The 25,925-nt window shown below is 43.9% G+C and overlaps 3 protein-coding genes across 4 annotated transcripts in view; 2 read left to right on the top strand and 1 right to left on the bottom strand.

Moving 5' to 3' along the window:
- Positions 1-10,834, top strand: part of tbc1d23 (TBC1 domain family, member 23) — a 68,298-nt gene extending 57,464 nt beyond the window's left edge. For both annotated transcript variants that reach the window (XM_078232862.1, XM_078232861.1), the window contains 3 exons: positions 617-752; positions 4,998-5,192; positions 9,690-10,834. In XM_078232862.1, the coding sequence (XP_078088988.1) occupies positions 617-752; positions 4,998-5,192; positions 9,690-9,771 (413 nt within the window). In that variant the 3' untranslated portion in view covers positions 9,772-10,834. The remainder of the gene's footprint in view (positions 1-616; positions 753-4,997; positions 5,193-9,689) is intronic.
- A 5,611-nt stretch (positions 10,835-16,445) lies between these two features.
- LOC144506075 (histone H4) lies at positions 16,446-16,757 on the bottom strand. The gene has a single exon (XM_078231892.1). It carries the CDS (start codon positions 16,755-16,757, stop codon positions 16,446-16,448), a length of 312 nt encoding a protein of 103 aa, XP_078088018.1.
- A 192-nt stretch (positions 16,758-16,949) lies between these two features.
- Positions 16,950-25,925, top strand: part of nit2 (nitrilase family, member 2) — a 27,278-nt gene continuing 18,302 nt past the window's right edge. The window contains exons 1-2 of the mRNA XM_078232871.1: positions 16,950-17,091; positions 25,065-25,277. Of these exons, the coding sequence (XP_078088997.1) occupies positions 25,247-25,277 (31 nt within the window). The 5' untranslated portion in view covers positions 16,950-17,091; positions 25,065-25,246. The remainder of the gene's footprint in view (positions 17,092-25,064; positions 25,278-25,925) is intronic.

Here is a 25,925-nt window from a genome sequence, read left to right as displayed (position 1 = left end):
AACTTAATCTGTAATGACATTTCTTAAAGCTCATCGCATTTTCGTGTGCACCAAATGATTGAAATGGTATCTTCCAGTTTCAAAATAAATAAATAGTTAGAACTAAGACGTTTTGCCTTGTGGTCCATTCGTGTCCAAGTTCTTTCTTGGTCCCTGCATCTGTGGTTCAGAAGAAGCAGATTCCAATGCCAATTTTCAATTTTTCTTAGTTGTGCAACTGGAATTGGAAACCTAGTAAGGTGAAGAGGGCAACATTTCAAGCCTATCTTGGGTGAACTCCACAAACCTGGGCTGTGGTTTAGTGACTGATCTCCTGCTGTACTCTCCATTGCAAATCTGCAAAAAAAAACATTCTCAGGGTTGGAAAAATACCAGAAAACACATTAATGGTTTGATACATCAGACACATTTGCCTGTGTTCCAATCACACTGCACTACTGTTACATATTTGCGTATTTCTGAAGAAAAACCTAACATTAATCTTCGAATCTACATTAAAAGTCACCAATTTATTATGAGAATTAAAGGCAGTCCTCTATTAACTTCGTAAAATTTTAATTTATTTGTGCACTTTCGGCATGTTTCTGTTCATTTTCTGCCCATTTTGTTTTAACAGATGAAATTGATAGTTCTTCCATGTCCGATGATGATCGGAAAGAGATGGTGAATATTCAGACATGGGTGAACAAGCCTGATATTAAACACCACTTTCCATGCAATGAGGTGAAAGAGACAGGGCATATGTTTCCAAGGTGCGTAATGACCAATCTACAAGTTCAGTTGTATCTTAGACACTTTGAAAATGGCATATAACTACATTAAAATACATGCATCTTAGAGGTTTAACAGGGCTACATTCAAAAGGTATCTGTTGCCTTTGGAACATAGCTGTAATTAATGACAAAAATCAGTTTAAACTTGTGATTAAGTTATTCACCGTGCATTCTAGTGTAGTTTTTTTTGAAAAGGACTTTGAAACAATTCTGACATTGGTCAAGAAATTTGGCAGACTCCATTTTTTTTATTCATTCGTGGAACATAGGCATTGCTGGCTGGCCAGCATTTATTGCACAGTAAGAAGTCTCACAATACCAAGTTAAAGTCCAACAGGTTTATTTGGCAGCACTAGCTTTCGGAGTCTCAGGCTCCTTCATCAGGTGAGTGAAGACTTGTGTTCACAAACAGGGCATATAAAGACACAAACTCAATTTACAAGATAATGGTTGGAATGCAAGTCTTTACAGGTAATCAAGTCTTAAAGGTACAGACAATGTGAGTGGAGAGAGGGCCAAGCACAGGTTAAAGAGATGTGTATTGTCTCCAGCCAGGATAGTTAGTGAGATTTTGCAAGCCCAGGCAAGTCGTGGGGGTTACAGATAATGTGACATGAACCCAAGATCCTGGTTGAGGCCGTCCTCGTGTACGGAACTTGGCTATCAGTTTCTGCTCAGCGATTCTGCGTTGTCGTGTGTCGTGAAGGCCACTTTGGAGAACGCTTACCCGAATATCAGAGGCCGAATGTCCATGACTGCATGCCCGTGACTGCTGAAGTGTTCCCCGACCGGAAGGGAAACTCCTGCCTGGTGATTGTCGAACGATGTTCATTCATTCGTTGTCGTAGCGTCTGCATGGTCTCCCCAATGTACCATGCCTTGGGACATCCTTTCCTGCAGCGTATCAGGTGGACAACGTTGGCCGAGTTGCAAGAGTATGTACCGAGTACCTGGTGGATGGTGTTCTCACGTGAGATGATGGCATCCATGTCGATGATCCGGCATGTCTTGCAGAGGTTGCTGTGGCAGGGTTGTGTGGTGTCGTGGTCACTGTTCTCCTGAAGGCTGGGTAGTTTGCTGCGGACAATGGTCTGTTTGAGGTTGTGCGGTTGTTTGAAGGCAAGAAGTGGGGGTGTGGGGATGGCCTTGGCGAGATGTTCGCCTTCGTCGATGACATGTTGAAGGCTCCGGAGAAGATGTCATAGCTTCTCCGCTCCGGGTGTCCACCGTGTTCATCTTCTGAGGAGGTCGGTGCGATTTTTCGCTGTGGCACGTCGGAACTGTCGATCGATGAGTCGAGCGCCATATCCTGTTCTTATGAGGGCGTCTTTCAGCATCTGTAGGTGTCTGTTGCGATCCTCCTCATCTGAGCAGATCCTGTGTATACGGAGGGCCTGTTCGTAGGGGATGGCTTCTTTAACATGTTTAGCGTGGAAGCTGGAGAAGTGGAGCATCGTGAGGTTATCCTTGGGCTTGCAGTACAGTGAGGTGCTGAGGTGACCGTCCTTGATGGAGATGCGAGTGTCCAAGAATACAACCAATTCCGGAGAGTAGTCCATGGTGAGTCTGATGGTGGGGGATGGAACTTGTTGATGTCATCATATAGTTGTTTCAATGATTGTTCACCATGAGTCCAAAGGAAGAAAATGTCATCGATGTATCTAGTGTACAGCATCGGTTGAAGGTCCTGTGCGATGAAGAGATCTTGTTCGAACCTGTGCATGAAGATGTTGGTATATTGAGGTGCGAATTTGGTCCCCATGGCTGTTCCGTGTGTCTGGATGAAGAACTGGTTGTTGAGGGTGAAGACATTGTGGTCCAGGATGAAGCGGTTGAGTTGTAGAATTGCATCTGGAGATTGGCAGTCTCCAATCTCCAGATGCAAACAGGGCATATAACGACACAAACTCAATTTACTGAATAATAATTCAAACAACTATATGATGACATCAACAAGTTCCATCCCACCATCAGACTCACCATGGACTACTCTCCGGAATCGATTGCATTCTTGGACACACGCATCTCCATCAAGGACGGTCACTTCAGCACTTCACTGTACCGCAAGCCCACGGATAACCTCACGATGCTCCACTTCTCCAGCTTCCACCCTAAACACGTTAAAGAAGCCATCCATTACGGACAAGCCCTCCGTATACACAGGATCTGCTCAGATGAGGAGGATCGCAACAGACACCTACAGACGCTGAAAAACGCCCTCAAGAACACGATATGGTGCCTGACCCATCAATCGACAGTTCCGACGCGCCACAGCGAAAAACCGCACCGACCTCCTCAGAAGACAAATACGGGACACAGCGGACAGAGTACCCTTCGTTGTCCAGTACTTCCCCGGAGTGGAGAAGCTATGACATCTTCTCCGGAGCCTTCAACATGTCATTGATGAAGACGAACATCTCGCCAAGGCCATCCCCACACACCCACCTCTTCCTTCAAACAACCGCACAACCTCAAACCGACCATTGTCCGCAGCAAACTACCCAGCCTTCAGGAGAACAGTAACCACGACAGCAAGACATGCCGGATCATCAACATGGATGCCATCATCTCACGTGAGAACACCATCCACCAGGTACACGGTACATACTCTTGCAACTCGGCCAACGTTGTCTACCTGATATGCTGCAGGAAAGGATGCCCTGAGGCACGGTACATTGGGGAGACCATGCAGACGCTACGACAACGAATAAATGAACACCGCTCGACAATCACCAGGCAGGAGTGTTCCCTTCCAGTCAGGGAGCACTTCAGCAGTCACGGGCATTCAGCCTCTGATCTTTGGGTAAGCGTTCTCCAAGGCGGCCTTCACGACACATGACCGAATTGCTGAGCAGAAACTGATAGCCAAGTTCCGCACACATGAGGACGGCTTCAACCGGGATCTTGGGTTCATGTCACACTATCTGTAACCCCCACGTCTTGCCTGGGCTTGCAAAATCTCACTAACTGTCCTGGCTGGAGACAATACATGTCTCTTTAACCTGTGCTTAACCCTCTCTCTACTCACATTGTCTGTATCTTTAAGCCTTGATTACCTGTAAAGACTCACATTCCAACCACTATCTTGTAAATTGAGTTTGTGTCTTTATATGCCCTGTTTGTAACATAAGTCCTCACTCACCTGATGAAGGAGCTTGAGACTCCGAAAGCTAGTGCTGCCAAATAAACCTGTTGAACTTTAACCTAGTGTTGTGAGACTTCTTATTGTGCTTACCCCAGTCCAACGCCGGCATCTCCATATCACAGCATTTATTGCCCATCCCCAGTTGCTTTTGAACTGAGTGGCTTGCTAGGCCATTTCAGACAGCAGTTGAGTCAACCGCATTGCTGAAACTCTATAGGCTAGACCAGGACGGCAGATTTCTTTCCCTAAAGGACGTTAGTGAACCAGATGGGTCTTTCCAACAATCGACAATGGTTTCATGGTCATCAGTAGATTCTTAATTCCAGATTTAAAAAAAAATTGAATTCAAATTCCACCGTCTACAGGATTCAAACCTGGGTCCCCAGAACATTAGCTGAGATCTGGATTAATAGTCCAACGATAATACCACCAGGCCATCACCTCCCCAGTTGCTCTGCAGGTTCTGGTTCCAGGAAGGCTGGAAGATATCACTAATGCAGAAATGCAGCATGGTTGCTGGTTTACCATTGATAGCACCATAGTGATCTTGTGTGTTAAATTGAGGAGTCTTCTGTTAGGCTGAATAATAGCCTATTTGTCAATTATGTGTATTCATTTTACGCATCGTGTACTCACTAACCAATCTGTTTCAGAATAAACTACCGGTACACATGAGTTTTTTCCCCTTTCAAATCTCTGCGCTATGTTGTAAATCATTATTGCACAGTAAGAAGTCTCACAACACCAGGTTAAAGTCCAACAGGTTTATTTGGCAGCACAAGCTTTCGGAGTCTCGGGCTCCTTGAGACTTCTTACTGTGCTTACCCCAGTCCAACACCGGCATCTCCACATAATGAGGTGGTGGGGGGGGGGGGGGGGGGGGTGGGGTGGGGGTGGGGGGGGGGGGGGGGGTGGGGTGGGGGTGGGGGTGGGGGGGGGGGGGGTGGGGGTGGGGGTGGGGGGGGGGGGGGGTGGGGTGGGGGGGGGGGGTGGGGGGGGGGGGTTGGAATCATTATTTCCATGGAATGAAAACAGATTAACTGCCTGAAAAATGTCAAATAAATGTTAATTTCTTTCAGTCACCTTCTGGTAACAGCAACTCACATGTATTGTTTGCGTGAAATGCCATCTCGGAAAGGATTTGCTTACATTCAATCACGGCAGGCCTTGACTTCGATGGTGAAAATAACATCTAAGAAAAAGCACCCAGAGCTGATTACATTTAAATTTGGAAACAGTAACGCCTCACCGGTGGAGATTTTGGCTGTGGAAAGGTAAGATTACAAATTCACTTTTGAGAGTGGGGTGATGTGAGGTAAAAATGTGCCGACCTAATTTGCTCGAAATTTTTATTTAATGTAGAAGAGCCAGTTTTCTGAAATGTTCAGTACACTTTTTGTTTACGTAGACCTCAACTAATTCCGCTTGCTTGTCTTGCTTTGAGAGTTTTCCTACCTTTTCTGAATTCTCCAGTTGACGATAATTAGACCAAGGGAGGGGTCGAGTCGGGACAAAATCGCATTTGCACAAAGGAAATGTGGGAAAATACTAACTGGAAAACTAGAAATGTATAAAAACAAACCAAGGAATGCAGTACTTCAGTAAACAAAATTATAACGCTTAATTTTGTTGGTACTTCAATAGAGGTGATGTGTGGTGTTGCTCACAGCAAGCTAGAGATTAGGCTGTTTTGAATGTTGCTAGTGGAGAGGGACAGGGGTGGGAGGCATGGTTATGTGCCACGGACAGGATCACATCAGGTTTAAAGCTTATTTATTCGTGTCACAAGTAGGCTTACATTCACACTGCAATGAAGTTAGTGTGGAAATTTCCTAGTCGCCACGCTCCAGCGCCTGTTCGGGTACACTGAGGGAGAATTTAGCGTGGCCGATGCACCTGTTCAGCACATCTTTCAGACAGTGGGAAGAAACTGGAGCACCCGGAGGAAACCCACACAGACATGGGGAGAACGTGCAGACTCTGCACAGGCAGTGACCCAAACTGGGAATCGAACCTGGGTCCCTGGCGCTGTGAGGCAGCACTAACCACTGTGCCACCGTGTCGCCCTGTTAAGGCCACTGATAGAGACTTAATAAATCAAACTCCATTTTTTCTCATTCATGTTCTGAGACTTTTAACTAGGGGATTGAATTTGACAGCACTTTCCATTATTCTGTGAAAACGATGAATTGGTGGTCATTTTAATATATTTTTTCCTCGACTTATGCATTTAATTTGTATCTCAACCTGTTTAGAGCTGAATTTATGCAGCCGGTTCGTACATCAGATGTGTCAGTTCCAATCAATTCTGAGAAAGATGAAATGGAGTTCACCTGAACTGGTCCAAGGCTTTGATAGCATTGGCAATGATTAGTTTGATGGAACTGGGATGAGTTTAAGGGATGGAGAATGGACTGTGTGCAGTTGGGCTCATTGGTAAATTCTTGGTATTTGTCGACAGAGAGGGAGGATGAAGGTGAAATGTACTGGAATATGTTAGACTAAGTCCCATAAAGGGTTAACTGTAATAGTCTATGATGTCTTAGAAGGAAATAATATCTACTCATATGATTTGAGAGTGTCCAGGTATTAAAAGAACCACTAATGTCATCTTATTTTCCGACATGGGAATGCCTAGGAATAGACTTATTTGAGCCAATGGGACAAATGTTCATAATAGTAGTAGATTAGTATTTGAGGTGGATTGAAATGAAACCGTTACATGGTCACATCAGAAGCAGCAATAACTTAATTGAAGGACATTTGTACAGTTTTTGGGGTTCCTGATACTGCGATATTGTGGATTTGTTCACACGTTCACTTGAGGTTTCCTTAGGCTAATTGAGAAGCTGTGGCAGAACTGTAGAGCCATCACTGAAAAAGAATGAGGAATTTCAACTCGTGCTCTTCATGTTTGGAAAATGGATTGATCCCAACAGAGTTACTCATGGGAGGAATGTTGCAGGCTCTGATTTCTACTCTTTCATGTCGATGTGACAGATCAAAGACACAGACTCTTGCAGGGCAATCTAGAACAAGAGGTCATTGTTTTAGGGTAAGGAGTAGCAGATTTAAAACAGTTGAGGAGAAACTACTTCTCTCAAAGGGTCGTAAATATGTGGGATTCACTACCCCATGTGCGGTGGATTTGGGGATATTGAGTAAATTTAAAGAGTAGATAGATTATTAATAATCTATGTGTTAAAGGGTTATGGAGAACGAGTAGGAACGTGGCGTTGAGGTGAGATCAGCCGTGATTGTATTGAATGGTTGAGCAGGCTCAAAGGGCTGAATTGACTACTCCCCAGGGTTCGTATGTTCTAAGAGCAGAAACGTACTGTAGTAAACAGATGAAACATAATGATAGTGGTCACAGAGCAAGAATATTATTAGATCTTGACAGGAAAAACAGGTTTAGATCAGAGATCAATCAGGATTTGGAGAAATAGTGGATAAATCACCGCACCCGAGATCTTAACATTGTTCAGATGGAACAGGGCGCAGTAAGAGGAAAGCAGAAAAGCTAAACAGTAAAGTTCATTTATTAGTCACAAGTAAGACTTACATTAACACTGCAATGAAGTTGCTGTGCAATTCCCCGAGTCACCACAGTCTGCGCCTGTTCAGGTCAATGCACCTAACCGGCACGTCCTTCAGAATGTGGGAGGAAACCGGAGCACCCGGAGGAAACCCACGCAGACACGAGGAGAATGTGCAAACTCCCCAAAGACAGTCACCCAAGCCGGGAATCGAGCCTGGATCCCTGACGCTGTGAAACAGCAGTGCTAACCACTGTGCTACCATGCCGCCCTTTGATTTGATCTTTGATTGCCATTAAGGAACAGAGTGGAAATCGGAGACCAGAGATGGCGCAATTATCAGAAATGGAAAAGACAATGAAGCAGGTGATCACAAAACATCTAGTTTGACTTCTCTTCAACAGTGTCCAGGGGACCAACAGCAGAATGAGAATGTCTCATAATAGACAAGTGAAGGCATGAGAATGCTTGTCAGTGTAAGAGCAGGTGAAAATCTCCAAAAAGGAGAAAGAAAAGATAGTAAATAAAAGGCTACAAAACACTGAAATGTTCAAAACACTGAGGAGCCTGAGGTTTCCAGGAACATCAGAGAATACTGAAGACTGAGCAGAGACTTTGGGGGAGATTTAGTATAATTGAAGTATGTTAGACTAAGTCCCATAAAGGGTTAACTGTGATGTCATAGGAGGTGACTTATACTGGTGATCTGAGCAAGTCTAGGGAAAAGCAGCATGGAAAGAACCTCATGTAAGGAAGTGTTCTCATGACAGTAAATATGTTACAATAAAGTTAGTGTTTGCAGCTAACAATCTGAGTTATTGAAACTGCTCCAACCCAGCAACACAGTAATAAACAGGACTCAGGCCCGATAGTACTGGGTGGGGTTGGAAGTCCCAGATCTGGTATTAGCACTGCTGCTTCACAGCACCAGGGACCTCGGTTCGATTCCCGGCTTGGGTCACTGCCTGTGTGGAGTCTGCACATTCTTCTTGTGTCTGTGTGGGTTTCCTCCGGGTGCTCCGGTTTCCTCCCACAGTCCAAAGATGTGCGGGTTAGGTTGATTGGCCAGGTTAAAAATTGTCCCTTAGAGTCCTGAGATGTGTAGGTTAGAGGGATTAGCGGGTAAAATATGTGGGGGTAGGGCCTGGGTGGGATTGTGGTCGGTGCAGACTCAATGGGCCGAATGGCCTCTTTCTGCACTGTAGGGTTTCTATGATTTCTATGAAGACAGTGTCGTCCAATAGTAATTGGTGACTTAAACTCACGTGTGATTATTGCAACTTTTAACTGCAATATTTTTGGTAGAAAATACCTCAATTGCATTCACACATTAGTAAATGTATTTCACATATATTATATACATTTATATAACAAACGTCCACTACCATTCCATAAACAAGAATGTAAGGCACTCTGTGATCAAAAAGCATTTTCGTACTCTGCTTTCCATCTTGCCTTTGTGGCATCACTGATAAAATAGTATGCCAAGTGACGCTGAGCATTGATGACAAAATGCTCAATTACCACATCCAGTACTCATTTTTATTTTATTTATTGATCAATGCAGTTAGCTACCTCTCCATTGCCAATTATCCACTTTTAGACCATGGACAATGCTATTGTAAAATATATCAACAAGCAGTTAATTTTATTAGTGACTGCTTCCTGGAAATATCTATTGTCATTTCTCCCCAAGCTTTCTCATTTTCTCAGGTGTCAGTTAATAGCATGGCGACAATAAGTGTTGATAATTTGAGGCATTGTCTAGATCACGCTCTTTCCTTAAAGTGGCTTCCACCCTTTTGATTCTTCCCTACCCCACTCTGCAGATTCAATCAAGTTTTTAAAAAGCAGCATCCCTTTATGATCTTGTATTTATGTGGTAGTTGCTAGCACCACGTGGTGAAGATAGTTGCATCAGGAAGAGCTGAGTTAATTTTATTATTGGATGGATTATAAATTGGGATGCATTTTATTGATGGACACTTCAAGAAAAGAGTTCTATTTCACCTTTTGGATGTTTCTTTTAACCAGTGAACATAGTGAGAGATAATACTAGTTTTAATATACACGTGTCTGCATATGCTGCAAAATAGGAAACATAAGTTTGGTTGTTAGTCTGAATTGCAAACTTGACATTATAAATGACTCTCTATAAATTCTGAATGACTGAGCTGTTTGATGGAAAATTGTCAGATGCTGACATGATTTATCTTCAATATTTTTCTGCAGATATTTGATACCAAATGCAGGAGATGCCACTAAAGCCATCAAACAGCAGATCATGAAAGTCCTTGATGCACTAGAAAGCTGATGAAGCGAAAACTCAAGCTGTTGCCTTCAAAAGCTAAAGAGACTGAGAACACGCACACAAGATGGTGAATATTTCCCTTGGGATCACTGACCGACCAGAAATTTTGTTTCTAGCAGTGGAACATCTGGAGCTGGACTCAAAACTAATCCAGATTTGTAGGTGTTGCATTAAATTCTGTTATTTGGTACACAGCAAACTGGGAATTATCGGGGAATTTGAACTCTCTTTGAGAACTAAGCTCCTAAAAGGTAGGCTTGTGTTGAAGGCAAAACTTTGGTCCATTTGAATATTCTTAACTTATTGTTGATACAGGTATTTGTTTTTTTTCCCCAAATAGTTTGATATGAAATTTCCTTAATGACTAACATTTTCCCCATAGATTTAATAATCACTGTATAGAAGTAACATACTTTACCTTGGATGTTTTTGTTTAAGCACCTTAATTTGAAAAAAATCTTTTTAATATAAAAGGACTAACATTATTTCCATCAGGCTTTTAGCATGAAAATACACTTGCAGAGTGCACATTCTGTTCATGCTTTCGCTGAAATTCTGTTCCCCTATGGCATTTCTGTTGCAACCTCTACGTTGTGCCTGCTTCTCAGTAATATAATTTTCAGTAAATTAATGCAAATAAATTTTTGATGTTACTGTATGCCACTTACTGCTGTTTATAAAACGCAGCTGTAAATAAACTGGGAGAATTTAATCTTAATTTTAGTAATTGTCACTTCAAACTGTGTGCCGTGTCATACATGTCAAAAGGGTAATGTCAGAAATTTCTGGTTTACAAACCATTGCCATTTCAGAGTATTAAACACTGATTACAGTATTTACAATAAATGTGTTTCCCATAAGTTTAACATCAAACCTCCAAGAAGAAGCCTTTTGAGTTTTTGACTTCAACCTGTTCAAACCGAATGGTATGGCTATTTCTCCCTGTCAATATTGTTTCGTGTCAAGGGTTACATGTACACTGGCTTCATTCTTCCTGCATGCCAGTTATAAACATCCTTTTGTTATCCATAGAGTCTGTATTTTTAATAAAACCAACTTGATCCTCTTTAGTTTTTTTTTGTCTGACTGAGACTTTGAATGATCTCCTATAATCTGTGTAGAACCAAAACTGAATTTATAATCAGTGATAAATCAGTACCTTGGTTGTCTCTGATTCCGTACAACACTGTAGATTTCAAAGACTGAATTCAAATCATAGGTTTTTAAAGGAGGGCAAAAGGGCGACATGGTGGCACGGTAGTTAGCACTCCTGCCTCACAGTGCCAGGGACCTGGGTTGGATTCCCGGCTTGGGTCACTGTCTGTGTTGAGTTTGCACGTTCTCCCTGTGTCTGCATTGGTTTCCTCCGGGTGTTCCGGTTTCCTCTTACAGTCCGAAAGTTAGGTTAGGTGCATTGGCCATGCTAAATTCTCCTTCAGTGTACCCAAATAAGCGCCTGGGTGTGGCGACTAGGGGATTTCATAATAACTTCACTGCAGTGTTAATGTAAACCTACTTGAGACACTGATCAATAAACTTTAGAAAGGAAATTTCCCCAAGGGAAGTTGCTGCTTGAATCTGGTCTTGTAGGACTTGACTAGTTAAGATGGCTTCCTACGTTGTATAAAAGTAGAGGGAAGGCTTTGGTGGTTCAATGAGTTTACAGTCCAAAGATGTGCTGGTTAGGTGCATTAACTATGGTAAATTGCCCCTTCGTGTCCCAGGATATGTAGGTTAGAGGGATTGGTGGAATAAATATGTGGAGCTATGGGGATAGGGCTTCGGTGGGATTGTTGTCTTAATGGGCCGAATGGCCTCCTTCTGCACTGTAGGGTTTCTATGATAAATCGCTGAGATATTTGAATTATGCTAAGTTAGCTGTTTTCAACTGGACCATCGGAAGAGCAAAACTGGTCAAGGTTCCTCTTCAGGTCTGCATAAAGTGATCATGGGATTCCACATGTGTGGTCAATGAGTAAGGATGGTCACGGTGATCATGTAGCTTGCTGACTCGCATTCTGTCAAGCCTCACTATGATTAATAGTCGTTTGAGCAAAGCGCCAATGGGTATTTAGCTGCTGTAGAGCCATCCCACAGAAAGGTGTCTATTTTCAGGAAGGGACTTAGACAAACAGTTGGGTATAAAAAATGAGTTTCCAAAGAACAGAAAAGGTCTATGAAACTTCAATCTCACAATGTATCAGTTTATGTTCATGAATGTTTAATCTATGTTTTTTATTACTTAAAAGACTTGAAAAGTGAAATCTTGTCTTTCCATTATTTGCACTGGTGTCAGGATTCCTTTCTTTACAGGATCATAATTTTAAAGCCTGGCGGTCAGAACACAATGTCAACAATATTGGTGTAAAATATTAAATGACCTGTATTTTGTGGCCTACAACCTCTTAGAATTAGCTGGTAAAGGAACCAGCTGCAGCAAATCTTGTCCAAAAGTGTGCTGTCGATACCAACCTCTGAAGCAAAAACCCCCCCCAAATAAATTTGGCATAAGGTCATAATGCAGGGAGTTCTGATTCTCCATTATTCAAATAAGGTTCTATTTCAAAGCTTAAATAATCACTCCCCAGTTTCACTTCTGCTCAGAAATATATTGGGACACTCGCAACTTGTTCCACTTCTACCTGGGCATCCATGTGTATATTTGCCAACCAGTACGCTTCCAGGATTTTGGAGAAAAAAAGTCATATTCATCAGTTTCACCACACTATCCGGCTGTGGAAAAGTGTTTTGCCTCATCACCTGATTGTTTTGCCAATATCTTAAAAATCATTGTCCTCTGGTTAACATTTCTCTTGCTAGTGAAAACAGTAAATCTTGAATTGGATACTTCAGCATTCCAAATACCACAGCGGTGGGTTAGTATTATTTATTTTGGGTTATTCCAAGTAAATGACAGTTTTAAAAATTCCTTATCTCAAGAGAAGCAGAGAAAATATACTGTAAATCACATCCTTTACAATTGTATCCAAAATGTATTCATTCACATGGAGTGAGAATCACCAGCAAGACCAACATTTATTGCCCATCCTCAGTTTCCCTAAAGATAGCGATGAGCCACAGACCTGCTACAGGCATAGGGTGCAGCTATTCCCACAGAGCTGTTCAACAGTCAGTTCCAGGACCTTCTCAGAAACATTAAGGAAACGGTGATATATTTCTAAGTTAAGATGGTGCGTAACTAGAAAGAAAATGTAGTGATATTTCAATGCACTGCCGTCCTTGTTATTCTGGATGGTAGGTTTTGGGGGGGGGGGGGTGCTGTCGCCTTTGCACTTTGCATCTTTCCAACATTATACTCCATCTGCTACTGTGTTGCCCACTCACTTAGCCTCCTGGTGTCCTCCACACAACTTAGATTCTCACCGAGCTTGTATCATCAGCAACTTCAATATGTTGCTCTTGGTCTCTTCATCCAATTCATTTAATACAGATTGTAAATAGCTGACGCCATATCACCGATTCTTGTAACACAAATCACAGCCTGCCAACTTGAAATGTCCTTTTTATTCCTAACCTCTGCTTCCAGCCCATTAACCAATCCTCCATCCATTTTGCCTCAAACTCCACAAGTCCTAATCTTGTGTATTAACCTGTGTTCTGAAATCCAAGTAAATCACACCGACTGATTCCCCTTTATCAACTTTTTGGTGGCCTTTTGCTGGTTTCTGAAACACTCCTCAGACTTACCATTATTCTTTGCCCTGTTATAAATCTCTTTTAATCTAATACAACCATTGACTTCCTTTGTCAGCTATGAGTAGACATTGCTGAGTTTTTGTTTTTTTGTTGGATTGTTTCTTTAAATTTTTCTCACTGTATATTTACCGCCATTCCTTTTAGTCTATTTATCCAGTCAACCTAAGCCAGCTCTTTCATATCTATTGCTTGATCATTGGCTTGACTTTGTCAGTAGGCTCAACGAGTATTTGGAATGCTGAAGTATCCAATTCAAGATTTACTGTTTTCACTAGCAAGAGAAATGTTAACCAGAGGACAATGATTTTTAAGATATTGGCAAAACAATCAGGTGATGAGGCAAAACACTTTTCCACAGCCGGATAGTGTGGTGAAACTGATGAATATGACTTTTTTTCTCCAATGTGGACCAAACAACTGGATCATCCCTATGCCGCTCAAGTTTGGCTCTAGCCAGGTGTCCCTCATCCTGGCACTGGGCAGCCAACATGACCTTTGGAACTTTTAATCATGGTGGCAGAGAACAGTAGCTATTCCCCTTATCACTACCACATTTCTTTTTATCTGCAATGGTGCCATAGTCAGTTTACTCATCCACCCTCCAATCTAAATGCTCTTTCACGTAGCAAGTAGCTTGTACCTGGTTGGACAAAGCAAAGGTACAATTGTAGCTGTACTGCAACAGATTGGCCGAAGATGTGGATAATTCTGGAGCACAAGTCTTCAGCATTACAGAGGCCCAAAGCCTTTGTTGGATCCAGCAAGCTCGGCGTTTCTTGACCTCACATAGAAAGTATTGAATTAGCAGAAGACTGGCTTCTGTGATGCTCAGGAGACAGAGAAGCATCAGCCTTTCTGAACTTGATGGATGGACCCCACCATAATGTACATGGAACCTTCTCTGTTAGTTGTCCACCAGGCATAGATAGGGTTGCTCCCTATGGCAGAGGTGTCTAAGACCAGAGGGCATATGTTTAAAGTGAGGAGTAAGCGGTTTAGAGGCGATCTTGAGGAAAAGGTTTTTTGTCCAGAGGGTGGTGGAAATATGGAAGGTACTCCTGATATTTAAGAAGCATCAGGATGAGAACTTAAATCACCAAAGCATACTAAGCTACAGACCATGTGTTGGTAAATGGGATCAATTGATATTTGGTGGGCCAAAGGGCCTGTTTGTGTTGTATGACTATTGCTCACAACTAGACACAGCAGAATTGTAGATCACCACTCAATCCCAGGCATAAACATAGCCCTTTGTTGTAGCTTCATTAGGTTAGCCCCTATCTTTACAGTTGATGCCACTCCTGGCTCCATGTTTCTCATTAAACCAGGTTGCTTGCCTTTATAATGGTAGACTGAGGGATTTGTCAGGCCCCAAGTTAGACTGTGGTTGAATACAATTTGCTGATAATCCAGAGCCAGTGAACATCCAACTGAACACCACTTCATTTATGATTCTATCCCATTTAGCACAATGTTAAAGTTCATTTATTAGTCACAAGTAGGCTTACATTAACACTGCAATGAAGTTAGTGAAATTCCCCCAATTGCCACACTCCAGCACCTGTTCAGGTACAAAGAATTTAGCATAGCTAATTCACCTAACCAGCAACTCTGGACTTTGGGAGGAAACCCACACAGACACAGGGAGAACATGCAAAGTCCACACAGTGACCCAAACTGGGAATCAAACCCAGATCCCTGGTGCTGAGGACTCTGCAGTAGACATTCCCGTCATCCAAGGAGTAAAACTAGGGTTTTTTTGCTGTAAATTCCCTCGTGAATGATAGTGTGGAAACCTCCGAGTACATCATGCCCTTCCCAGATACTGTTCTTAAGCACATGCCTGCAACAAAACTTGCATTTGTAAATCAAAGACTAATCAACTGTTTTATTATCTTTGACACTGAAAAGCTTTTTGTTGGGTGGCAGGCAGCAGGTTCAATTCCAGCTGAGTGACTGTCTACTGAATTTGCATCTTCTCCCTATGTCAGTTTCCTTCCAGTCTGAGGATGGGCAGGTTAGGTGGATTGGCCATGAGAAATTGCCCCCTAGTATCCTGATGTGTAGGTCAGGGGAAATTAGCAGGGAGAATGTGGGGATTGGGGAATAGGGTCCGGGTAAAATGCTGTCAAATGGACTCCTTCTGCACTGTTGGGGTTCTATGAAACGGTCTTCAGTACAAGATTTATGATAGTTAAAGACAATGCATTCTTCTTACAAAATATGCATCATACAACTCAATCCCTACACTGCAGAAGGACAACAATCCCACCCAGGCTACATCCCCATGTACTTACCCTGCTAATCCCCCCGAGGGGCAATTTAGCATAGCCAATCAATCTAACCCACACATCTTTGGAGCACCCTGAGGAGACTATGCAAACGCCAATCACCCAAGGCCCGAACGGAACCTGTGCTGAGGCAGCAGTGTCAACCACTGTGCTACCAGGGCTACACCAACGCTGGGCTAATAAAAGACCAAGGCATGGAGACTTTTAGAAAACAAAAAAAAGTTTTATTACAATTAAATGGGCAAGCAACATAGTTCCAAAATGAAAAGCAAAAACATCTCAGCACTGGTCCCGCGGTCTACAACTACTTTAAAAAGAAAATGCACCATTTGTCACAATAAAGGAGTCCTCTAGAAGCAGGCAGAATATCAAAAGTCCCCATGATCATACAAAGTCGAAACTCAGGACATAATCCAAATGGCATCCCCGTCCCAAAGAAGCACAAAGGCAATGAGCAGAGTGCCCAGGGTAAGCACTTTGGCTGCTAGAAAAGGAATCTGAAATCCCAGCACCGCACAAGTAACCCGTGCTGATGAGGAGCTGGCATGGGCGTCTCCCAAGACGGACTGGGAGCTAAAGCAGCACAAAGCCCTGTCCGTGTCTCACCCCCCTTCCCCCCCATCAATCTGTGATAAAAGTCCGTCTTGAGCGATGACCCGAGAGGCGACTCTAACCACCGAATCCGTACAGAGTGCGGCCCTGCCGCTTCAGCGCGTAGACCACATCCATGGCGGTCACCGTCTTCCGCTTGGCGTGCTCGGTGTAAGTTACCGCGTCGCGGATCACGTTCTCCAGGAAGACTTTCAACACGCCGCGGGTCTCCTCGTAGATCAGGCCGGAGATCCGCTTGACGCCGCCGCGCCGGGCAAGCCGGCGGATGGCCGGCTTGGTGATCCCTTGGATGTTGTCCCGCAGCACTTTGCGGTGGCGCTTGGCTCCTCCTTTCCCCAGCCCCTTGCCGCCTTTCCCGCGTCCGGACATTCTGCAGCCTCACAAGACACACAACCTACAACCAGCTTCACCGACACAACACTGAGCGCCCCAGCGCTTTGCTCAAAGCTGATCTGCGGCGGGAGCGGACCTGGGTGTAATATGCGCTGACGTCAGTGCCGGTCTGATCACGTGCTCTCTTGTTGAGGCCCCGCCCCCTCGGCAATGTGTCAATTTCCAGCTCTGTCCGGAAGTGGGAACAGCTGCTTTGACTGGCTGATCAGTCTTCTCTCTCACTCCTCTCATTTGTTTCGTGTCTCAGAGAAGTCGGGTTGTCCCCCAACCCTGAAAGCGGCAAGATTTGTGATTGTCTGGTCTGGTACAGGTTGGTTGCTTTAAAGTGATACGTTTAAAGAGTGATTGTACCGGGGGGGGGGGTGTGTGTGTTAGTAGAGGGCACAGGTTTGGGGGTGAACGAGGGAAGAAGCAAAGGTGGAAATCAGAATACATCGTTTCACACCGGATGAATCGGGAATGCACTGTGTGAAACGGCGATGGAAATAGATTCAAAGGGGAAGTGGATAAGTACTCGAGAGGATAAAATTGCAGTGCTGTGGGGCAAGAGTAAAGAAGCGGGACTAATTGGATAGCATTTGCAAATGAATGCAGGCATGATGGACCAAATGGCTCCCTTCTGGGCTGTAACGTACCCCTAGTCTTGTCTAGTATTTAGAACACATTTGGTCTAATGGAGCTATGGTGGTGTTTGTGCTCCAACCCAAACTCATCTGCCCACCCTCGACTGATGGGTTTGAAATTCCTGGCACCATGTTTAAACACTAGTACAGCCCACCTGTCTCACTAGCCTATGCAGGATGTCAGCAATCCAGAGGGAAAAGACTAACAGACTCAGGAGGAAGTCTGTTCACTGAATACTACAGTGCAAAAGAGGCCCTTCGGCCCATCAAGTCTGCACCGATGTGTGAAATGCCCTGACCTGCCCACCTAATCCCACTTGCCAGCACTTGGCCCATAGCCTTGAATGTTATGATCTGCCAAGTACTCATCCAGGTACTTTTTAAAGGATGTGAGGCATCCCGCCTCCGCCACCCTCCCAGGCAGTGCACTCTCTGAGTAAAAAGGTTTTTCCTCAAATCCCCCCTAAACCTCCCACCCCTCACTTCTAACTGACCCTTCAACAAAGGGGAACAGCTGCTCCCTATCCACCCTGTCCATGCCCCTCATAATCTTGAACACCTCATTCAGGTCACCCCTCAGTATTCTCTGCTCCAACAAAAACAATCCAAACCTATCCAACCTCTCTTCATTACTTAAATGTTCCATCCCGGGCAGCATCCTGGTGAATCTCCTCTGCATCCCCTCCAGTGAGTTAACGTCCTTCCTATAATGTGGCGACCAGAACTGCACACAGTACTCCAGCTGTGGCCTCATCAAAGTTCTATACAACTCAATCATGACCTCTGCTTTTGTAATCTATACCCCAATTGATAAAGGCGAGTGTGCCATATGCCTTTTTCACCACACTATTAACCTGCCTTTCTGCCTTCAGAGATCTATGGACAAACACACCAAGATCTCTTTGTTCTTCGGAACTTCCCAGTGTCAGACGTTTCGTAGTATACTTCCTTGTCAAATTACTCCTTCCAAAGTGCATCACTCTCACTTTTCAGGGTTAAATTCCATCTGCCACTTAGCCGCCCATTTGACCATCTCGTCTAAATCTTCCTGTTACCCAAGACACTCAACCTCACTTAACCACCTGGCCAATCTTTGCGTCATCGGCAAACTTACTGATCCCATCCCCCACAGTCATTTATGTCATTTATATAAATGACGAACAATAGGGGGCCCAGCACGGATCCCTGTGGTACGCCACTGATCACTGGCCTCCAGTCACTAAAGCAGCTGTCTGTCACCACCCTCTGACTCCTACCGCTAAGCCAATTATGAATCCACCTTGTCAGATCACCCTGTATCCTATGTGCATTAGCCTTCTTAATAAGTCTCCCATGTGGGACTTCGTCAAAGGCTTTGCTGAAATCCATGTAAACTATATCAACTGCACTAGCCTCATCCACACACTTGGTCAAATTTGTTAGGCATGATCCTCCACTGACAAAACCATGCTGACTATCCCTGATCAAACCTTGCCTCTCCAAATGGAGATAGATTCTCTCCTTCAGAATCTTCTCCAGTAGTTTTCCAACCACAGATGTGAGACTCCCTGGTCTGTAGTTCCCTGGCTTGTCTCTGCAACCTTTCTTAAATACTGGGACCACATTAGCTGTTGTCCAATCCTGTGGCACCTCCTGAGATGTTCCTTGATTCAACCACCCATGCCCATCACATGTGAGGTGCCTGTGCCCCTCTTGGACCTCTACCCACTGCATCTGGAGTCTTCACCCATCCCCTTCCAGTAAATGATGTGATCTCCTTGTTTGTGAGCTTCTCATGCAGCCTTGTCGAATCTAGCTTTCCATCCCTTGATCTTCCCTCTACTTTCCATTGTTCATCCACCTCCTTGCCCCTCTGCCTGCCATCATGAGCATGCCCCCACCATCCTGTGCACAGCCCTCCTTCCACATTTCCCATTTGTCTTCATTAGGCAACAATCCCTCATTGCCTGGCCTCACCTCACGCTTCACACCCCTGGTTGAACTTTGGACCTTTATTGTGGTGGCTGCATGAATCCCTTAGCACAATCCAGTAGAGATAGACGCTGGTGTATGGCACCAAGGGTGAAGGAGACTCCTGTACTCCCCAACCTCAGGCATAGTATTGATCAGACTCTGTGACACAGAAGGGTCTGTGGGTCTAGCAGCGCGATGCTATCTTTGATAACCCCTGTGAGGTCCATGGGGAATCACATTGATCTCCTTGTGGGGCTTGTTGAGTATGAGTTCCCCTTGGTAGCAGGCAGTGACATGTCCAGCTGGAATTCATTACCTAGCCTTTTATAAGACAGGCCCAGGACTGGGCCTGCTGAACTGTAGTCCCAGGCAGGGACTAGTGTGTGTGCACCATGGTAGTGGTTTTACTTTGCATTCTGTAATAAACTAATGTTCCTTTCTAATCGGGCTTTCTGAGTCATTTCATTGGCAAGAGCAAAAATAGTTTTGGACAGCCTTGTCTTTCAACAATCCCGATAAGACAGTGATGGGGAGATATTGAAAATGCTGCTGTTTGGGAAACCTGAAGCTTATAATGCGGGTGTAGAGGATTGGTCCACATATGCCAATAGAGTTAGACATTTCTTCTGGACAAATGGGGATAACCAGCAAAAAGTTATCCTCCTGACTGCTTGCAGGGCCCCGACTTACAGCATCATAAAAGGTTTAAACTTTAATCGGATTCAAAATCTTTTGACAAATTGGTAGATATGGTATTGAACCATAATAACCCTAAACTGTCTGTTATATTGCAACAGTACCAATTTAACATAGCAACTAGACTCCCTGGGGAAGCAGTCACTGAATTCTTGATGAGACTGCGGACATTGACAGAACACTGAGTGTGGGTCAGCAATTCGGGAATTGTTAAGGGATCGTTTAGTATGTGGAATTAATAATATTTCAACCCAATGGAAGCTACTGATTGAACCAAATCTGGACCTCAAGAAAGCCACAGAACTGGCCCTTTACCGCGGATTTGAGGGAAAAGGGGCCCAGGAGCTTATGGAGTCCGTAGACAGTACCGTCCTCAGCCTTGGGTGACCCCTATACCATAGAACCAAGTCTCCAATGGATCATACTCGCGCCTCCTATTTGCTCCTAAGAAAGGCCAATTGGAGTCTGAGGCCACGAGATTCCAGAACTAGATGGGAAGTCACCCCACAATACAGTGAAGAGTGAGCACATCTGGGCTGCACTTGTAGTAAGAAGTTTAACAACACCAGGTTAAAGTCCAACAGGTAACCTGGTGTTGTTAAACTTCTTACTGTGTTTACCCCAGTCCAACGCCGGCATCTCCACATCTGCACTTGTAGTCACAGGGTTCGCCCCAGACAAGGCTACTGAAATCGGCAAAACACATGTTTTGGAGGTAGACGCAGGAGCCGTTGTATCTATTATTGGAGAGCAAACATTTAGGTGACTCTAATAGAGCATCTTTCCTTTAAGCCTGCAGGACACCAAGGCTACATTGGCCACAATGTACATCGGGGAGCCCTATTGTTAGGATCATTGTAACCCCAGTCATGCACAGGCAACAGACAGTCCGACTCCCCCTAATTGTGGTGCAAGGATCAGACCTTTTGGGAAGGTTCTGGCTACAGAAAATCCACCTGGTTTGGCAACAGATCTTTAAAATGGGTACTGGCAATTTAAACAAAGTCATTGGGAAATATCCCAAAGTGTTCCAAGAAGGCCACACGAAGGTTTGAGGTGCTAGGGCTAAGATCTACATAGACCCAAAGGTCCGCTTCAAGGCACGACTGGTCCCCTATGCCCTACATGCCAATGTCGAGGCCGAAGTGTAACGTCTGGAGGAACATGACATTATATGTCCAGTACAATTTGCTGAATGGGCCACGCCAGTAGACCCAGTTTTAACTGATGACAATTTGGTCCATCTCTGTGGACCAGCTATAAGCTGACCAGCTTCGCATAGAGATGGAGGTGGGAACCAGTGTACCCCCGGCACACTGGTGAACAGCACATCAAGAGCAGCACAGCACAATGGCAGAAAGTTGTTGCACTCACCCCAAAGTCTCCGGCAAACTAACGGCCATCTTGGTACCGGCATGCAGTTGTTCTAATGGGCACTAATGAGCATTCATGAGATACAAATGAATGCAAATGGAGTTCACACCACCTGCTAGCAGGAAGAGCAACCCACCATTAACCCGCCATTGTGAGAATTGCAAAGAGATTTTACGCCAGCGGGTTTACGTTCTTGCCTGATTCACTGCACCTGCCCAGTGATTTAACAGTAAGAGGAGAAAGCTTAACTTTAACCATTGAACAGATGCCTCACTCCTCTCCTCAGGCCAAGACATGAAGTGAAGGCCCTGAAAATGTGGGTAACTTGTCAAACCCCCAAGATAAAGATGCTGAAAACCCACCTTAGTCAATTGTTGGAAAGTAGCCAATTGGTCTATAATTTGAGTGTTGAAATACCAGTTAGCACATTGTCTTAACTTCAAAACAATGGCTTCTTTTAAGATCTATCTTTTGAGTTAGCCCAAGTGTTGAACAATAATTGATTAATGTAACATTCTGTCACTTTATAATTGAGACATGTTAAACAAAGGCCTATTCTTTCCTTCAGTCAAGGTTAACAAAATGTCTAGGGTTCATGTTATGCCTGTCTGGGAAGGCAGCATCTTACAATTCTTCTGACTTTCAATAATCGTTTTAAAATCAAGTGTAAAGTGTTTATAATTGTAAAAATTATAAACCTTTTGTGCTACATGTTATATAGCCAACCTTACTAACACATCTATGAATTAATTACATATTTTTAAATTGTTTCACAGTTAAGGTTGTCTATTTAACTTATCTGGCTGGTTTCCAGTAATACAGGAAGGGGTTTAGTTTTTAAAATGGTTTCTCATGTTACATTACTATGCAAAGTAACATTGATTCAGACTATAAAATGATAGTCACACTAAAACTATGGATTTTGAAACTACCAACAATACGAACATGCAAATTATAAGCACGAGTAGGGCATTTGGCCTCTTGAGCTTGCTGCACCATTCAATACGATCACACTGTGGCTTTAACTCTACACTCCGCCTACCCCCGATAACCTTTGACTCCCTTGTTAGTCAAGAATCAATCTCCCTCTGCCTTAAAAATATTCATTGGTGCTGCTTCCAACGCTCTCTGGAGAAGAGAATTCCAAAGATTCACTGAGAGACCGTCTGAAAGAAAAAAAACAATCTTATCTCTGTCTTAAATGGGAGACTGCTTATTCTCAAGTTGTGTCCCCTAGTTCGAGTCTCTCCCACAAGGGGAAATATCCTTTCAGAATTCACCCTTCAGGAACTTGAATGTTTCAATAAGAACATCTCAATTTTCTAAAATTCCAGTAAATACAACCTATACTCCCTTTCTTTATACGGTAACAAGCAATCCCCCCTCCCCCCCACACAGCATTCCATGTATCCCAGTTCTGGTATCATTCTAGTAAACCTTTTTATGCCGCAATATCTTTTTTTATAATATGTGAACCAGAACTGTTCACAGTACTCCAGTACTGTGGTCAGAAAGAACGGAGAATTTGGCGCCCAGCCAAATCTCCATTCACAGCAGCGATATCGGAGAATCCCAGCCGCAGCTGGGGTCGGATAATTCCGGCCAAAGTTGGGTGGGAATGCAAGCTGTGAGGAGGACACAAGGAGGTTGCAAAATGATGTGGACTGGTTCGGTGAGTGGACAAGAAGGCGGCCAAGTGTATAATGTGGGGAAGTTTGAGAATTTTCATTTCGGGCGTGAGAATTGAAAAGCAGGATCTTTTTTAAAAGGGATGACATTTGTAAATGTTGATGTTTAGAGGAACTTGGATGTACTTACACAGAGGATGCAGACATTTAGCAAGCTGGCACAGCAAGCAGTTAAGAAGACAAATGGCACATTGCCTTTCATAGTCCAGGGGATTGGTGTACAAGAATAAGGAAGTTTTGTAATAACTATACAGGTCTTTAATAAGAGCACACATGGAATCTTGTGCACAGTTTTGGTCTCCATATTTAGGGAAGGATATGCTTTCATTGGAAATGGTACAGCAAAGGTTTCCTAGATTGATTCCTGGAATTAAGATGGTTTCTAATTGGATGCTGAGTACAGTGGGCCAATACTCTCTCAGCCTTAGAAAAAGGAAAGGTGATCTCATTGAAACATTCAAGATTCTGAAGGGACTTCTCAGGGGAAACGCCAAGAGGTTACTTCCACTGGCTGGGGAATCTAGAACATCGCAGAGTTTCAAGATGGGAGTCTCTGATTTAGGAGTGAGGTGAGAGAAATTTCTTCAATCAGAAGGTTGTGAATGTTTGGAATTGACAACGTGTCACAGGCAGAACGTCTTTGCTGAGTTACTGCCTGTAATTCATATGCTTTGTATGAAAGGATGTATGTTTCTTCTGACCCCTGCAGTCAGGGCTTCTCTGAGGCCCACTCAGTTTAGTTTGGATGAGGAAGGGTCTACATTGGGAAGTTGAGAGTGGCCAATCTCCAGAGTTTCAATCTTCTCTTTAGTGCAGTATGAAACATGAAGATGGGCAGCCTGGAAAATCCATAATCTTTAGGTACTGACCCATCCTTAAACAATGAGATGTGTGAATTCCACCAATGGTTGTAAAATATCCATATTTAATTAGGTATTTCCTGGAGACTTGATAGTGTCGACAGTCCAAATGCCAAAAAACACATGATTGGCACTGCTAGTTCGTCAATGCCCATTTTAACTACATAAAATACAGTTCCAGAAGCTTCTGCGATTCTTCCAGATGAGCACAGGGGAGGCGGTGGCGTAGTGGTATTGTCACTGGATTAGTAATCCAGAGACCCTGGGCAAGATCTGGGGACTCAGGTTCAAATTCCACCATGGCAGATGAATTGAATAAAAAAATCTCAGGTGAGATTCTCCGGCCTCCCAGCTATATGTTTACTGCCGGTAGGAGATGGCTCGGTGTTTGCTAGTGACAGGATCCCCTGCTCCCACTGCTGTTAATCGGAATTCCCATTAACATCACTCCACATCTGCAGACGGGGCTGCACTGCGGTGGGACTGGAGAATCCCGCCAGAATGAACAGCCAGAGAATTCCAGCCCCAGTGTTCCCAAGCATCCCTTGTCCTTCTAGATGGTAGAGGTCATGAGTTTGGTAGATGCCCAAGATGAGTTGCTGCCACCCATCTTGTTGACGGTACACACTGCTGCTACTGTGTGTGACAGTGATGGAGGGAAAATCATAGAATCCTACACTGCAGAAGAAGGCCATTTGGCCCATCCTGTCTGCACCAACCACAATCTCACCCAGATCCTATCCCCATAACCCCATGCATTTCCCCAAACTAGTCCCCCTGACACTAATGAGCAATTTAACATGGCCAATCCACCTAATCCACACATATTTGGATGGTGGATGGGGTGCCAATCTACAAGCAGCTTCTTGAGTGTTGACGGTATCTCCATTTGTAAATTCCTGGAAATGGTGCAGCTGATGGTTTAGCTTCTAAATTATGTCCTCTTTTAAAATAAAAAAAAGTCTAAATGCGTTAAAGCACAAGGATTGCATGAAAGAGAGAGCAGGACCATGCCTGGGTTATTCCCTGGAATAGAAAATGAACTCAAGTCAGTCTGGCCAGTCAGTTCAGTAATCTACTTTGTTCTAGATTTTCAGCTTGTGTTCACTGTTCAAGGCGGAGTGTGTAGTCCATTTACAGAGTGAGAGAGTGAAGCAAGGACTACAACTCCCAAACACACTGCTGCTGGCTGGAAAGTGACGTGAGCCCGTCACTGGAGTGAAGAAAAAGCGAGAGTTCACCCCAGTTGTTTCACTGTCAAGGGCTTCTCGATGTGTGACAACATGTCAGGAGCGGCAACAAGTAAGTTATTGGAGGGAAATGTGCTTATTTGCTTGTTTTATCAAAGCTGGAAGCCACTGTATTTTTATTATTGTTGTTTGAAGGATCAGATCCAAGGACTTTCAGACCGGGTCTAAGCAATTGGGTTAAAAGTCTGTGCAAATCTCTACGTTGTCAGATTTCGATCATTATTTTAAATCCAAGTGAGTTGGGTCTATATTCCAAAGCTTTACCTGCGGATTGGGTTGAATTGTAACTGGAATGCACCTCTCTTATCTATTGCCCTTGGAGAGTCAGGTTACCGCTATGTTGCACATAACATATTTTAAATTGACTCTCTGTAGAAAAATAATAATAGCGTTCGAGATCCTGGGATGTAACCCGCTCCCCAGCAAAAAGGTTTTTGCATTGGAAGCACAAAGTTTCAGAAGTGAATCACCGGCTACATCTCCCAGGAAAATGAAGCTTAAAACTAGTTTTGCCGAAGAGGAATTTGTTTAAAGTAAACATCAGATCCTGAGTGTGTCACTTTTGAGACTGACATCATGAATCTTTTTCTCGCGGTTGATGCATAATTGACTCCATGACTGATTGCAGCTTCATGCCTTAGCTAAACAGTCTGTGTAATGGGTGTGATTGTAAGCCCACACCGCCTATTGTCATCTTCCC

This window comes from Mustelus asterias, chromosome 17, assembly GCF_964213995.1.
Source record: "Mustelus asterias chromosome 17, sMusAst1.hap1.1, whole genome shotgun sequence".
Lineage (NCBI taxonomy): Eukaryota > Metazoa > Chordata > Chondrichthyes > Carcharhiniformes > Triakidae > Mustelus > Mustelus asterias.
This window is presented reverse-complemented; position numbering and strand designations above follow the sequence as displayed.

What these genes read in the sequence shown, in the direction of transcription:
- LOC144506075 (XM_078231892.1), bottom strand. Translation starts at nt 16,757, where the DNA reads ATGTCCGGACGCGGGAAAGGCGGCAAGGGGCTGGGGAAAGGAGGAGCC.